General features: G+C 35.2%; 1 protein-coding gene across 2 annotated transcripts in view; it reads left to right on the forward strand.

Annotated features, from left to right (window-relative positions):
* Positions 1-2473: 2473 nt before the first annotated feature.
* The window catches only part of LOC145673984 (ribonuclease H1-like), a 51333-nt gene continuing 36824 nt past the window's right edge, over positions 2474-16982 (forward strand). The window contains exons 1-2 of one of the 2 annotated variants that reach the window (XM_081743811.1): positions 2474-2631; positions 12562-12725. In XM_081743811.1, coding sequence (XP_081599937.1) covers positions 12613-12725 — 113 coding nt within the window. In that variant the 5' untranslated portion in view covers positions 2474-2631; positions 12562-12612. The other variant, XM_081743814.1, reaches the window with a different exon arrangement.

Below are 16982 nucleotides of genomic sequence, written 5' to 3' on the forward strand. Positions count from 1 at the left end.
TGAGTGAGGATTTCCTGGGTTTTCCTCACTCACACCAGGCAAATGCCGGGATGGTACTGAACAAATAAGTCCCAGCATGCCACTTCCTTCCCTCATAATTCCTTTCTTCCTTTTCTCCGGGTGATGTGATCGCCGAGGGACGTCATCCCTTAGACGTTACGGGCTTAAGGCCGTTGGTGCCGGTAATGCCCACAAAAAATGTATCGATCAATAACGAATAATTGAACTTTCGAATGTTTAGTTTTAACGGCCTTTTCAGCAGCACGCGTAGCCACTTCCGTCCCCTCTGAACGAATATTTTCAATGCAGGTCTAGTCACTAATGAAAGGAGAAATAGACTTAGTTCAGAGAAACTCGATCAAATAATTTTTTTGAATAGAAACATAAAGGTCGTGCAATAAATTAAAGAAAAATGCTATTGACTTTTCTTAGGCTCTACAACAAAAGAGACAGTATTTCTTTTACCAATCATGTGTGTATTTAATTTTAATTTTCTTCTTTAATATACTGTTACAATTATCAGTACTTTATGTTTAAGACAGAAAAATCTTGCAGTGGAAATATGTTTTAAAAATGTGCACAGTGTAAAGTGTTGGAAAGTGACTGATTTATTGCTGACTACAATGTACGAGACTTCACTGGATACTTCACTGGTGAGTATTTTATGTTATCTTATATTTTACAATAAACATATTTTTATACTCTTTAATCGTTAATATTACACTACATTATATTACATCACTAGATGAAATGTCCGCCCTTCGTACGGGCGATCGGATGAATGTTTATTGAGCTGAGCGAAGCGAAGCTCTTATACTCGGGTTAGCCGTTTGGTTGTCCGTGAACTCCTCCTAGACCGTTTGGCCGATCTCAACCAAACTTAGCACGGTGATAGAGTATGTCGTGCTGAGTGACAACATAGGTCGAAATAAAAAATCCGATGTACCATCGAGGAATAATCACCGAAAAACGCTTGCATAGACTTAACATGGGGAAAAAGTTTTCACGCGATTTTTTTGTCAACAATTAAAAATGGCATTTATTATTGCATAATGGCCAGGAATGATTACGTAGTTTAAGCTCGCTCAGCTCATTTCATTGCAATCGGGTACATCCATTGCATTCCTAGTAGATAAGGAACTCCAAACAAACATTCTGGCTACGCCACTGAGAATAGATTTACTATGTTCTGCCAAAAATCTTCGCGGGAGTGTACTCAATAACTTTCGAAAGTTTCATGGCGATTGGGTGATTATAAATAAGCCCCCCAAAAAATCCTGGCTACGCCACTGAGGATAGATGTACTAGGTCCTGCCAAAAAAAAAACTTTGCGGGAGTATATTCAACAACCTCCTAAAGTTCCATGGCGATTGGATGGTTATAGGTAAGGTCTCCCAAACAAAAATCCTGGCTACACCACTGAGGAAAGATTTACTGTGCCAAAAAGCTTCGCGGGATTGTGCGCAACAACTTCCAAAGGTCCATGGCGATCGAATGAATGGGGTAGTAATGCATAAAGGACAGACATACATACATACTTTCATTATTATATAATACTAGCTGAAGTGCCCAGCGTTGTGTGGGGAGAATAGGTTTATAAGAATATAAGGTCCCCCAAACAAAAATCCGAACTATGCCATTGAGGATAGATGTACTATGCCCTACCAAGAACCTTTGCGGGAGTGTACTCAACAACCTACCAAAGTTTCATGGTGATCGGATGGTTATAAATGAGGTCCCTAAAAACATTCTGGCTACGCCACTGAGGACAGATTTAATATGCTAAAAACTTCACGGGAGCGTACTGAACAACTTCCTAAAGTTTAATGGCGATCGAATTAATGGTTTAGGAGTCCATAAAGGACAAACAGACAGATAGATAAGGTCCCCCAAAAAGTCCTGGCTACGCCAGTGAGGAGAGATGCGCTATGTCCTATCAGAAACCTTCGCGGGAGTGTACTGAACAACTTACTAAAGTTTCATAGCGATCGGGTGGTTATAAGTGAGCCTCCCCCCAAAAAAATCCTGTCTACGCCACTGAGGATACATTTAATATCCCAAAAAACCTTCCCGGGAACGTACTAAACAACTTCCCAAAGTTTCATGGCGATTAGGAGTCCATAAAGAACAGATAGACACACACACACACAAACACACATACTTCCATTATATATATATATATATATATATATATATATATATATATATATAGACAAGCAGAAATACCCGCCCTTCGTACATCTAGTTTAGGACCTCTCCCTTAAGACTTCGATTGTCCAGTACGAGAATAGATGCCACATCTAAACGAAACATTTCGTTAGAAACATCTCGGTCAGAACCTCTCGGTAAAAACATCTCGTTAAGATCCTCTCGGTAAGAACATCTCGCTAAGAACCTCTCGTTAAGGAAATCCCAATCGAAATGTCTCGAGAGGTTCAAACAATCGAAACGTTTCGATTGTAACATCTCGCAATCGCGCATCTCTATTTGGACATCGAAGGAAAACAGTCTGCATCTTGTCTATACAGAATGTTATTTGGGTTAGTGTAAAATACTAAATGAAGGTTGTAAAGAAAAGAATGAAAACTTACAAGGAAACAAACATGTTTCTTACTTTGGAAATAATACAAGGTAATTTGTTATTTCATTTTGTGTTCAGAGCAAGTTGAAATATATATTTCAAGTACAAGGACACATCGTGATCTTTCGAGATCGAGGACATTTAAAAGTAAGCAGACAAGTTGCCCAAGTAAATCAGAAACTACAAGAAAAAGTAAGGACAAAGGATGTGAGAAATGAATTATTGGGGTAAATAAAGGCAAATCTTTAGTTTAGGCAAGGCAGTGACAGGAACTAATTGCATTAAGTACAAGGGCAATATTGTAGTAAATTAAAGAACCCTTATTACTGCCTTTTTAAGGTCGTACATAGTCTATGAATAATCCCTAGCAACAGAAAGGAACCAATGAGACCTGTGATTAATACTAACAGTGACGGGATATCACTGCCTTGCCCAAAGTAAAGAGTTACCTAAATAAATAACATACGAAATAAATTGTATATGTAAGGGTTAAAGTAAATGTTCCATATGTAAGATAATAAAAATTAATAGTGCACAAGGTCAGTCAATCATTAAAACATGACTGAGAGTTAGGCCTACGTATATTCAATTCCGTGCATTTTTTTTTTTTTTTTTTTTTTTTTTTTTGGTTATAGTTAAGGAGCCGTACTTCCCATTTAGGGAAGGACGAGAAACGCCATACTTTCAGGAATTATTCATTGACTATCTAGGATGTTAAAAAGTAGGTAATAGACTGAGTTCTTGCCCTTGTACTTAGGGTGTTTAGGTAGTGCAATAGGAAGATGTATCCTCGTGCACGGGAGATGAGAAGTAGCTGTTCTTAACTATTACCTTTTTTTTTTGTAGTTATCCGGGGAGGTAAGCCAATGTTTTTAGGTTGGCGTAGGTTAGGATAGTTTTGGCGTACGTCTGGAATAAAACAGATTTACGATGTTTCAGTTCAAATTACGGTTTTCAGGTATAAATACTGCTTTGTAATAGTTTTTCATAAAGATGACAATTTTAAAGTTAAAATAAGGGTAAAAATCTAGGAGAGTCCCTCCAGCTCTACTAATAATTGAAATGCGTGTGTTCACGATGTAAATTGCTTGCCATTAATTTTCTGCTTAATAAATCTCATACATATGGAAACTCATGTCGAAGGCTTGGGGGCGGAGCCTACCTCATGTTGTACTTTTTTAATATTAATACTACGTACAGTGAATATCCAAAATTGCTTAGAAGTTGAGTATGCAGAACAGCTTCATAGAATTTATCCGTTACAGACGACCATAAAGGTTAGGTGTCGTATGCTCATAAACTATTCACACTTGCCTTAATGTCTCGGATTGTAAAGCTACCCCACTTCCAGTTAAAAAAAAAAAAAAAAAAAAAAAAAAAAAAAGTCATGTACAACTGTTTTGTCCGGGTTCTCACCTTGCAGCAATATCATGATAAATATCCCTCGAAATGTTAACTTGCTTCCCCATTACAGGGAAACAATACCGTATTTTTTGCCAGCGGTTCTCCACTCCTTGGGTGTTGACAGAAAATGGTATTCCATTGAGAACTTCCTGATTTCGTTTGTGGAGCTCTCCACTTACTTCTGTGCACACGAAATCGACACTGTGGTTAATACGTAGGTACCTGCTGAAAACCTCATTTAGGCAATAATAAATTTAAAATAGTCTGACATAGTTGTTCCTGGCAAAATACGCTCTTTGATTGTGTTCAATAATGTGTTCTTGTGGCGTTTTGGGCAGTAGCGTACGCATGAGTTTATTTCGGGAGGGGTCCAAACTCAATATCAGGGTATTTTATATTAAAATTCCTAAAATTGCCTCTAAAATTAGGCTAAATTTACATGAAAGTAAAAATTTCGGGGGGAGTCCGGACCCCCAGGACCCACCTCCTGCGCACGTCTCTGGCTTTGGGGGATTTTATCGTTGTATATATAGAGAACACCTATATGAGATGAGGAAATTATTCATCCTTTTTCGATTAATTTTCAAAATTTTCGTAAAAGTGGAGAGGGCTGTCTCCAAAATGAGTGAATGCATATGAAAGATGAGTGTCTAGAATTTAATTTTCACTGTAGTCAATTTTTTGCACAATGTAGGAAACCAGCATGTTTACAATTGTAGTGCTACTAGTGTCTAACAATTACAAGGGTTGTACTAGAGTTAAGAAGAGTGAATGGTGAGACGACTGTCTAATTTTTGTTATAGTTGCCAACACTCGGAGAGAAATAGTAGCTAAAATCCAAAGCTAATAGTAGCTTCACACACACACACAACCCTCCATGTTGAGATAAAGCTGAATAACTAGTTGATTCCTATAATAACACTCAGTTAAAGCAAAACTCATACAGTAACAGGAATAAATGATCAGCACATCATCTTCAGGATGAGGCTGAACTTTTTTTTTTTTTTTTTTTTATCTCGATTGTCTGTACACTCCTTGTCACAAAAAGTGGGACTAGCATAGGAAAATTAAGGCAAAAATGGCTCGAAACGGGAAAAAATATTAGAAAGCAAATTTTCATTTTAACACATTCTGTGGGCTCCGTGATGCTCCTCAGAAAAGTCCCACGTGGGCAACCACCTGAAATGACGTCATCAATATGGCGGCCACGCAACTACGACTACTTATCCTTATGCGGTAATATCTATCACAGAACTGAGATACAAACTTCGTTCTGGTGCCAAATTAAAGATAAGACATAGTTTAAGCGATTTCAACTAATATCGTTCTTACGTGTTGCCGCCATTTTTAAATATGGCGGCACTTACAGTTTCTGAAACAGTCACTTTTGCATCCACACTCTACGAGATGTAGTGGATTATCTGGCGCTGGTGGCAAAGTCGATGCCACGGGTACGTACTGTCCCGCCTCTATTTTCCATCCCGATTCCAGAAACTGAGTGCCGAAAAGGAGGACTCCACTACTCATCAATGTTTGGAGAATGTGCGGGAGAATCATGCACAAATAAACTAGTATTAAATTCATTAGAAGTCGACGATTATATTTGTGATGATATTGAAGACACTTCAAAACCATCTTCTAAACGATTCAGAAATATTAATGATCAAACAGTTAAGAGACAATTGAAGAGAGCTAGGTTATGTAATTTGTAACGCAGTAATTGGTTTTTAAATTTTGATTAAATATATGTGTTATGTTGTTAAACAAAATTTTAAACATGTGTTATAGTAAAATGTTTAATATTTACTATTTTAAATAATAATTTAGATTGATAATATCATAATGTAAAATGCAGACTTTCAGCCATTACAAAGCCAAGTAAATTTGCGATATCAATATTACTTTAAAATACTAAAAATATTTCGTATATTTTATATGTTATCTGGTAGTTTCATAGTAACCTGATTTGAAACAAATAAAATGGAACAGAGTAAATTAATTTTTAAGATAATACCCGGCATATTTAAAAATGGGGTTAACACATAAAAACGATATTAACTGAAATCATTTCAATCATGTACCTTTGCACCAGAAAGGCTTCACACCAGCTCGACGTTCGTATCTCAGTTCTGTGATGAGATATTATAGTGTAATCATAAATTAATGTATTCACATGGCCGCCATATTGATATCATTTCAGGTGGTTGCCCATGTGCTATTTTTGACGATTTTCTCAGGAATCTCAGCGTTTTTTTTTAAAAAGTGTTAAAAGTTTTTTTTTCAAACGTTTTTCCGTCTTTAATTGTAAAAATATTTTCTCATGATTAGCGTAATCAAAATGCTGAAAGTTCAACACCTTGCGCTACAGAAAATGGACTAGTTATTAATTTTTAGGATAATAACCGCCATATTAAAAATGGCGGCAATATGTAAGAACGATATTAGCTGAAATCACTTAACCTATGTTTTATGTTTAATTTGGCACTAGAACGAAGTTTGTATCTCAGTTCTGTGATTAGATATTACCGCATAAGCATAAGTAGTTGTAGTTGTGTGGCCGCCATATTGATGACGTCATTTCAGGTGGTTACACAAGTGGGATTTTTGGGGATTTTTCTGTGGAGTATCAGGGGAGTCCATAGAATGTGTCGAAATGAAAATTTGCGTTCTAATTTTTTTTTTTTTTTTTTTCGTCTCCAACCCTAATTTGCATATACTAGACTGCTTTCCAGAGACTAAGTCCAAAAAGTTAAACCAAGATCCTTACGTCCGTCGAACCTTCTTACAAGGGAAAACTATTTTTCCTCCATTCTGTTACAGGGGCTTTCACTAATAGACCATCTAGACATTGCCTTCAAATAAATATTCAGGTGGCGTGTAGAAAACAATCATAAAATATGACACACAAACACACACACACTCACACACACAAGATAAAAGTAAAAGCTAGCATACTATATGATACGAAATTAAAACCTGCGGAAAATACACCATCAACAGAACAGTAACAGAAACAAGCGGAAAAAACCAATAGTCATGCGCTTTTGGTCTGGTGGATAGCGTAATTGATTCGCGTAATAATGTTTATTTTTAACCTGTATTCGAATCCTGGCTAGGCAAGCTTTTTTGTAAATAAAGAATCTACATTTTACTGACAAAGAACATTCATGTTTGAATGCAAGAAATTTATAAATATATATCACAGATATGTAATAGTTATGGTTGATGTTATGGTTGAAACAATTAAGTCTATGGTTGATCATGGAACAGCACATCCAAATAAAGAAACCAATTGTGAAAGCATTTGTAGATATGGAAAAAGCTTTTGACAGTGTAGATTGGAATATCATGTTCAGAGCGCTGAAGAATCTGAAGGTGGATTACAGAGACAGAGGAATAATGTACCAACTTTACAGAAACCAGACAACTGTTATCGGAAGGAAGCAAGAGTAAGTTAAGGAGTGAGGCAAGGATGTGGACTTTCACCTCTCCTGCTCAAAGTCTATATAGAAGAGGCTATGAAAGAGTTCTTTGATAAAGAGGAGAAAGGCGTAAAAGTAAATGGACAGGTTTTCAGCACGATAAGGTTCGCTGATGACATAGTACTGATAGCAGAGAGCGAAAAGGTCGTGAGGAAGCACTTTCAAACTTGAACGACTAACTGGAAAAAACATGCAAAATTAAGATAAATAAGGAGAAAACCAAAGTGATCAAGTGCGCAAGAGCAAGACAGGAAGGGGCAAACGTATGGCTAGAGAGAGGGAAAATCGAAGACGTACCCCTTTTTAGGACGTCTAATATCCTCGGACGGAAGAAATGGAAAAGACATAAGTTCCAGAATAGCGCAAGATAAACATACATTCAATAAGAAAAGAGGATTGCTAACCAGGGTTGGCAAAAACTCGTTTTTTTTTTTGTTGTTTTTTTTTTGTTTGTTTGTTTGTTTAAACCAGGTTTTTTGGTTTAAATAATTTGCTCTATGTATTTATATCATATATGGACAGAAATAAGTTTGTTTCGCCTTGGTATTATTATGCAACAACGAGGTTATGCTGGAAGGGGTCACATAAGCTTAAAGCGGAATCCAAACGGCTTTTCGGCTACATCCGAGAGAAATTGTCCTTCATTTGAACTCGAAACCGAGACTAATTGGGCATAAATCCAATACGTCTGCCGACTCACTCATGAAGGACTCCTGATAAAAATACGGTGTACTGATCTTTACATACTTGTTAATATAATTATCAAGAGTCACTTCAAAAGGACAGAAAATAAACAGTTGCAGAAGTGAAACCATTGTACAGAATTACATATTGACAATTTCAAAATACTGCAGAGTACAGAAGGACTAATTTAGTCCAAGTTAGTTCACTACGACTTTCATTAGTCCACGTCAAAGAAATACGACGACTTAATTTGCATATCAATAAGAAAAGTGAATAAATTATTTGAGTCCACTTTGTCTCTGACCAATTTATATATAAATAGATACCAAAGATACTTCTGATTTCAATAAATGCCTCTCGTGGGGTTTGTATGATCCCCCTCCCAAAAAAAGTACGGCATTTCGATGTACTTGATCAATAGTAAACATTATTGAATCGAAACAATATTTACATTTTTTTTCGATTTCAATTGCATAACAATAATAAACCGTATAAAAATCACAAAAGAAACATTCGTAAACTTATATAAAAAAGTTGCTTTTGTAGTTTAATATCTTTGAATGATGATTGGGGGAATGTAGGTCTGAATATAATACTATAATATACTGGAGTGAAACTTGATGACCCACAAATGTTTGTTCATAAAGATTTTACGAACACTTACCCTTTTACGAACATTTTTCGTTTTTTGGTTTAAACCAGTTTTTTTTTTTTTTTTTTTTAAAAAAACAACCTTGGTTTAAACCAGCCAAGCCTGCTGCTAACATCAAGAAATATGTCGTTGGACGTGCGAAAACGATTTCTTAAGACCCTGGTATGGAGCGTGGCGGTTTACGGATCAGAGATGTGGACATTGAGAAAAGCTGAAATATCCAAGCAGGCTGCGCATATCATGAAAGGAAAAGGAACAAAGACGTACTAAAGGAAGCTAATGAAGGACGACAGATCATGAAGATAATAGGAAAAAAAAGAATAGCGTGCTTGGCCATGTTATTCGGCACTCCGATTGGATCACCGGGTTGATAGAGGGAAAGGCAGAAGAGGAAGACCAAAGATAGAATATCTAGATGCAGTTACGAAGAAGAGACCGTATCAAAATATCAAACAGCTCTCCCAAGGGAGGGAAAAGTTTTAAAAATTTCCATGTTGCCCACCAACATATAGTTGAGCTGAACAACAAGAAGATGATGATATTAAACAAAATCACAACTCCTCCTTTTGTTTCTAAAGTTTACTTCGGCGTGGGAGATCCATGTTTAATACTGGTTGGGAGTTCTTCGGATTTCATGTTAAACAATATGTTCTGGTCGGTGTTAACAGGGACGCTGAACTCCAATACAGCACAGTCTAATATTTACTCTTGAATAGAAAGCAATATGGAAAGATGTTCATCATAGAAACTAATTCTTGAATAAATCACGCAAGCAGGGGCGTCATTTCCGGAGGGCAGCCAGGCAATTGCCTTTAATCCCCGAGTTTGAGATGTATATACATTTTAATCAATAGTATAATAATATACTAATGAAAAATGTAAAGCTATGCATATCGGTGAGTATTATCCCCTCCCGCCACCCAAGCCAAACCTGAAATGAACATCTGCAAGTAAGACGAATCATTGTGTAAGAAAATAAATCTTACGACAACCAGAGGAACGTAACTCCCGAGAATGGGATTTTCGTTTTCTTAGATGTATATTTAAATTTTGAAAGCCCAACTTGGTGTTATTTTGCTTTATTAAAACTCTTTTTATGATGCCTTGACTGCTATTCGATAATGTTTTTACCATCTTATTAAAAAAAAGTTTTTGAAAATAATTTTTTTCCTTTCTCCTGTTAACCTATGAAACTGGAGTTACATTACTCTGGTTCTCATACAATGAAATTGTGTCTAAATTTTATCAATACTAACAAGTGTTCTTTTTGCGTACTGGAACATGTAATAAATATAAAACCAGAAATTTGAATATTGTAGAAATTGTGCTCTTTTTCTTTCTCGAATATGATTTTTTGTAAATTGTCAATTAACGTATTTTTAATGAATATATTGTGTACCGTAGAACACACCTCCAGCTTAAGCAAATTCCAATATTGAGTACTTTCGGAATAAAGAAAGAGAAATTTCTCCTCTTCATTTCATAAATGCTTCTGAAAAGTATTTCCTTACTTTTAATTAAGAATTTATATACTGAAGTTTATACCTCCAACTTGAGCATGGTTAGATTGGCAATTTTCTAAATAAAGAAATGGAAATGTGGATATTATAGAAATGAGTTACTTTCCATCTTTAAAAGCGGAATTTCTAGAAACATTGAAACACATATTTCCTTATTTTAAATAAAAATTTATTTACCAAATTTCACACTTCCACGTTAAATGAGTGTAAATTCGGAAGAAAGATAAGTTTGGATATAGAAATGACCCCGTAGGAGTTTTTTTTAAAAAAAAACCTGAAACAAATTTCATTACTTTTAATTGAAAGCCTATATGCCAAATTCCACGCCTTCAATTTAAGCGAATCTTTACATTCAGCATTTTCTATAGAAATTTGAATGATATGGAAATGGTACTCCTTTCCCCATTAGAAAAATTTCGAAGATGCTGAAACATGTACTTCCTTGTTTTTAATGAAGAGGTTCTCTCCTTTTGGCCTCCACGCTCGCTTGATTTATCACCATGCTATTATTTTTCCTATGATCTATTTGAAGGTAATGGTCTGTTCCTACCAAACGTCACAGTATAAAGGAATCGCGGTGTTTTTTAATTATTATTATTATTATTTTAGATCATGTACATCAATTCCCTGTAAAATTTACTCCACTGATTCAAATAACCAGGAAGGGGTCGTTGTTCTATTTGAATTTTAAAGGGACGGGACGTTAAATACTCATAAGGTTCGTCGAACGGATTAATCATTCTGTAGATCATAACATATACGTTTGTACAAAACGATTTTATGAAACTCGTCTGTACTTAAAACAGATACAATGCTTAGAACAAATACAATGCACTTGTTTTAACAAGTTGTGAAAAATACATAGGCTAAATCATTTCTCCAATCTATATAATGATGATAAGGACTTAATTATTATTTCAATTACTGGATATATATGTGTATGTTTGTATTATATTTACCATCTGATACATACAATAGAAATTTACTTGTTTTTCGTAATTGCACAATGAGCTCCTTAGATATTCATCTACTGTATAAAATGTGTTATTTAATAGCAGTTTGCGCACTGAGTTGATAAAGGAACTCTTTTTTTTTTTATGAGTATGTTTTATTATACCCAGGTAGCTTATTATACAGTTTTACACCCATGTAGATATATGGTTTTCCATATCCTGCAGCAATTGAGGATATTTCATAGCAATTCGGGACAATCATTCTCTTTTCTCATCAGACATTATTATACGCAGTGGCGTAAGCCTGCACAAAATTTTATCAAAGGGACTCAAAAATCCATGTCATATCAGGTTTTTAATATATATATCTTAAATTTTTATTTTTAATATTATTTTGTTCAACGAGAGGTTAAAATTCGAAAACTCCTTTTGCGTACGCCACTGCTCACACGTAATTGTATATAGGTTTATTTACTGTTCTTTTCAAGTGAACCTGATTACCTTGAACATTTTTGTTAATATGTATAATATAAGTATAATGTATGCTGGCAGATCATGAAATCAGCAAATATTCTTTTACATTATACTCAAAAAGCTAGTAGAGCTTCCTCGTGCCTATATGGTTACCGTATACACTTTCGCACGGGGGACCCTTGTTCGATTCCAGGTGGAAACTCATGTTGTGCGGATTTCAACCTTGTCCTGAATGGGGAACTTCTGAACATTTGTTTTTATTCAAGGGCATAGCCAGAAAAATAGAGGAAGAACTGAAAGTAAATAAAAAAAAATCTAAAAAGGAAGATGACATAAGATGCCATTTTTACTAGTGTTAAGTATACTAGAATTTATATCCCTATATTTTCCATCGGTATAGCCTTATATTACTGATTGCAGTAGTATAGTGTCGCGCAAGCGTCTGGCTTTGACATCCCTATCCAAAATATCACGCTGCACTGCTGATATTTTTTTGTTTTCGAATGTAACATGTGTGTGATACGTTTATAAAGATGTTTTTTTAAATCCTAGTTTACTCGAGACAGTTCGCATAGGAAAAACTTTGCAATTATTGGGGAAAGGAACTTTTATGTGGGGAGATAATTATACCATTTTAATGTCCTGCTTAACCTTTTATAAATTTAACACCAAGTAACAATATCCCAGCCATTACTAATATTATCTTTCTGTACTTTAAAATATATTCACTCCTGTTGTTCTGCTGTTTGTTGTAGTTCTTTTAAACTGAAACTTCAGTTCAGTGATTATTGTTATATTTTATTTTTTAAAGATCAATATGGATGAAGAGTGAAGGACCAATATCTGCAATCACGTAGTTTTTATGAAGAAGTTTTATTTCTTTATTTTGGCGGAATTAAGAATCCGTTTGACAATAATGGCAAAGTTTTATTACGCAGTGGCCAGAGGAAGGAAAGTGGGAGTCTATGAATCTTGGTAAGTTACCCCTATAGTGAAAGTGTTTCTTTCTTCGAGGTCTTGAGACTGAAATGAGGGAAGTTATATATATTTTAAAGTTACACTTTGGTTCAGCCGTCATATAACAGAATATTGCATAAAGTTTCACCGGACAAGAAGAAACACGTATTAAGAATTGAAATATCGCTATGATTGTTCTCTCGTAGGTCGTATGGCGAGACTTCCCACTTGAGTATAGGTTTAGTTTAAGGGAGCGCCATTGTTAGCCTTTGCGTCAGGAACTCTTTTCTGTATAGGAATGAATGGACGAAGTGGTTACGGCAAGTTCATTTGCATATAATTTTATTTCAAACAAGGCAAAGCTATGGGGACTTCCTAATGTATATTAGTAGCACCTGCCACGCTAGGGATGATTGTATGCGTGTAATCAAATTAGTCAGGTTGGGAATATTCTATCGTCTGTATTTCTAGTAATCTCTGGTTAAGGTATACGTGTTAAAATTATTTCTCAGTATAATGAATTTTAGAGTCTTCCACGTGCGTTTTTAGTGGATATTGTAAAGTAAACAAGCACGTTTCACACTCATGGTTTCTTCTCTTCTACCACGCTTACTTGTAAATTGCTATGTAAGCCAAGCTGACACACTTTTAAATTATAGTGCAAGTATAAACTTGATGTTCAAAACCATTTCATTATTAATTATCAATTCTCAAACCTCTTACTTTACACATATCCAGTGCATTACATTCGACCGACCAACATCGTTTCTCCCATCATAACTATTAGCCTTAACATTGCTGTCATGAAATATGTTATGGATATTATTTTCTCCATTTATACTTGTGTAAAAATTAAAAATTACATAGCGTAAACAAAATTGTACATTGTAATTGCAAACTCCTGCTCATTATATTTTAACGTGCATCATATTAGGTACAGTTTTTTGCTATGAAGAATATATTGTATTCAAATAGAAGAAATCTTGCAATTTTGTTTCACATTTTCACGACAATTTAATTAAATAATACGTCAGTGCAGGATAATCTAGACAAAGCATTGCTTCGCAAATATAAGAAAATATCTTTATACGCTGTCCATCATATTTTTAAGAACAATATTCCACAAGATAACGAACAGTGACTTTATTCAGAAGTATTTGATAATATTCATGATTTTTGCAAAGATAACTGGTGCATATTTTTCGTGAATCCTTTTCATTTCATCATTTTCGAACGCAAGAAACTTGTTGTCACCTCATAGAAAAACGTGCCGAACCGTTAGAAAAGTACTGTACTAATGGGCACTATCATTTTTGTTTATCATTACGTTAACAATACGATTGTCACTATTGTAATAATTCAAGGAATATCCAAAATTAACGCACATATTTCTTTTCTGATTTACAGGTATAGAAAGCAAACTTTTTTTTTTTTTTTTTTTTTTTTATGGACGATACTTCTCACTAAACGATACTTTTTATGGACGATACTTCTCACTAGAGAAAGCAAACGTATATTCCTCAATGAAACTACAAAAGTGTATCAAAAGATGAGATGAATTTGTCTCGAAAACCCAGAAATTTTTGTATAGCTAATTAGTTTCTTAGTATGTTGCAGGTATCAAAGCGAGGGAAATCTGATGGCAATTACAGCCCTCTACATCAATATGTGTAGTATCTAGAGCAATTTAAAGATAGCGTATAGACTTGAAGGAGATGCGCGGTGTTATTCGGTTTTTTATGGACGATACTTCTCACTAAACCATATAAGATTTGCAATGTCATCCAACCTCACTCTTCTGTCTTCACGAATCATCGCATCAACGTCACACACATTCCTATCGGTAATGGACTTTGCTGGTCTGCCACTTCTTTCATTATCTGTTACAATCTTTCTTCCACTTGCGAATGCGTTGCACCACATCAGTTGTTTCTGCGATATAACAACATTTCCACGGAGCTCCACCAATTCTCTATGAATGTCATGATTTCTGTCCATTGGCCTATAAAAAACGAATAACACCGCGCACTTATGCGCCATCTTTAAATTGCTCTAGGTACTAGACGGTTTACGTAGAAGGCTTAATTGCTGTCAGACTTCCCTCACTTTGATATCTGCAACATACACCCCACCACTCTTCTTCTTCTTCTTCTTCTTCTTCTTCTTCTTCTACTACTACTACTACTACTACTACTACTACTACTACTACTACTACTACTACTACTACTACTACTACTATTATTATTATTATTATTATTATTATTATTATTATTATTATTATTATTATTATTATTATTATTATTATTATTATTATTGTCTACAGAAAAATCTCTTAATTTTAGAGATAAATACATCTAATTTTTTGATACGCCTTTTTACATGCCTTATTTATTTTTCAACATAAGAATAAATTTCTTCGTGGCACTAGTTTTTGTATACATTCATAGAAATCCTTTCTCTGAGCATATAACTACTTGTGAAAAGCAGATTGTACTTCTTCAACTGGATGAAATCGTTAACCATCTCGAAATCTTCCAAAGGATCAAAGAAATAAAAATAAAAGAACAAGATCCAGATACTATGGAACATACTGGAGTAGTTTTGGCACAAACGTGTTGAGTGGTCTTGTGAAACAGTCTTACATCTGAAGGTAGGATGCCAAAATTTTTCCATACCACACTGGAGTGCTTTGTTTCATAAATTTATAGGACTCCCCAGACATATCAGCGTCGTTATACACCAAGTAGTCCAAAATGGCATCATTCTCTGGCCCTTCTGCTCAACTTTCAGGTTCTTCGGTATAATCGCGCGCTGACTTTACGAAAGTGTAATTTGTTACAATCTTACGTTGTACCGTACAAAATGAGATCCTGTGGTGTAGTTTTCGTATATGGATCCCCCGGTCATTCAGAATAGTCTCCTAAATACTTCTTACGCTGGCTGGTATTGCAGCTGTTACAGATCGACCAGAGAGAGATTCATTCTGAGGTTTATTCAATCTCGTCAGAGAACTTGTACATATAGTGATGTTGTTGCAACACATACATTTAGCATCATACTTCCGCCCACAATTTCTTTGGGAATCTAGTTCGGATTTTCCGATTGATTCAGATAAATCGTTATGATTGATCTAATTACCATATAAGTCAAAATTAAATTTCCGATTTCAGTGCGTAATTATTACACTTTAGTGTGATGTAAATATGGAGAGATTACTCACAGAAATTGACTAATTGAAAAAGGTGACGCACCGTTCTACTGTAAGGTAAAATCAGCACTTTTTCCCCAAGCTGTGGTAATAATCATTGTTGTGTCAGGTTCAGATACGTAGCATCTGTCACAGTATCTTCAAAGAAGAAAGATCCATAAACTTTTCAAAAGAAGATGGCACAAATGACATTCAGTTTCGGAGAATTACGTTCATGTTGCAAAACAGTACGTGGCTTCTCAGTGTCCTAAAGCACATATCATATGTGCTAACTTTGCCTGAAACGTTGAATGTTAATTCATCGCTGAAGATAAGCCTTTCTGAGAATTCATTCTTTTCCACTTACTGTTGTAACCTTTCCCATAAAGACGCCCTTAAACATACGTTTATTGAGGAAATGTACAAGGAGGTAAAATCTATGGAATTTCGGAGGAAACAAGGGAGTATCATGATGGCAGTAGAAAATAAGAATGGGAAGGTAGTCAGCGAGAGAAATGAGGTCATAGGAAGGTGGAAAGAATACGTTGAAGACTTATATGAGAGTAGGGATAGACCGTGTAGCCTAAATGTTGAAGTAGAAAATCAAGTAGGCGAGGATGATAAAGGATTTAGTATTCTTAGGGATGAGTTTGAAAAGGCTATATCCGAGATTAGGAATGGAAAGGCAACAGGAATAGATAACATACCAATTGAATTCATTAAAAATATAGGAGACAAGGGAAAGAAAGAATTGTGGCGACTATGCAATGAAATATATGAAACAGGAGAATGGCCAAGAGACTTTCTGAAAACGATCATGATACCGATGGCTAAGAAATCGAACCCAAAGAGATGTGAGGATTATAGAACTATTAGTCTTATATCTCATGCAGCTAAAATTCTGCTCCGAATACTGAACAGAAGGTTATATGGAAGAACAAATAAAGATGTTGAGGAGGAGCAGTTCGGGTTCAGAAGAGGCAAGGGCACAAGAGATGCTATTGGATTATTAAGGGTGATCGGTGAAAGATTTATAGAAAAAGGGAAAGAGGTGTATGTTGTATTCATTGATCTAGAAAAGGCTTTTG

This window comes from Thermobia domestica, chromosome 2 (genome assembly GCF_964235325.1).
Source record: "Thermobia domestica chromosome 2, izTheDome1.hap1.1, whole genome shotgun sequence".
In the NCBI taxonomy this organism is placed as follows: Eukaryota; Metazoa; Arthropoda; class Insecta; order Zygentoma; family Lepismatidae; genus Thermobia; species Thermobia domestica.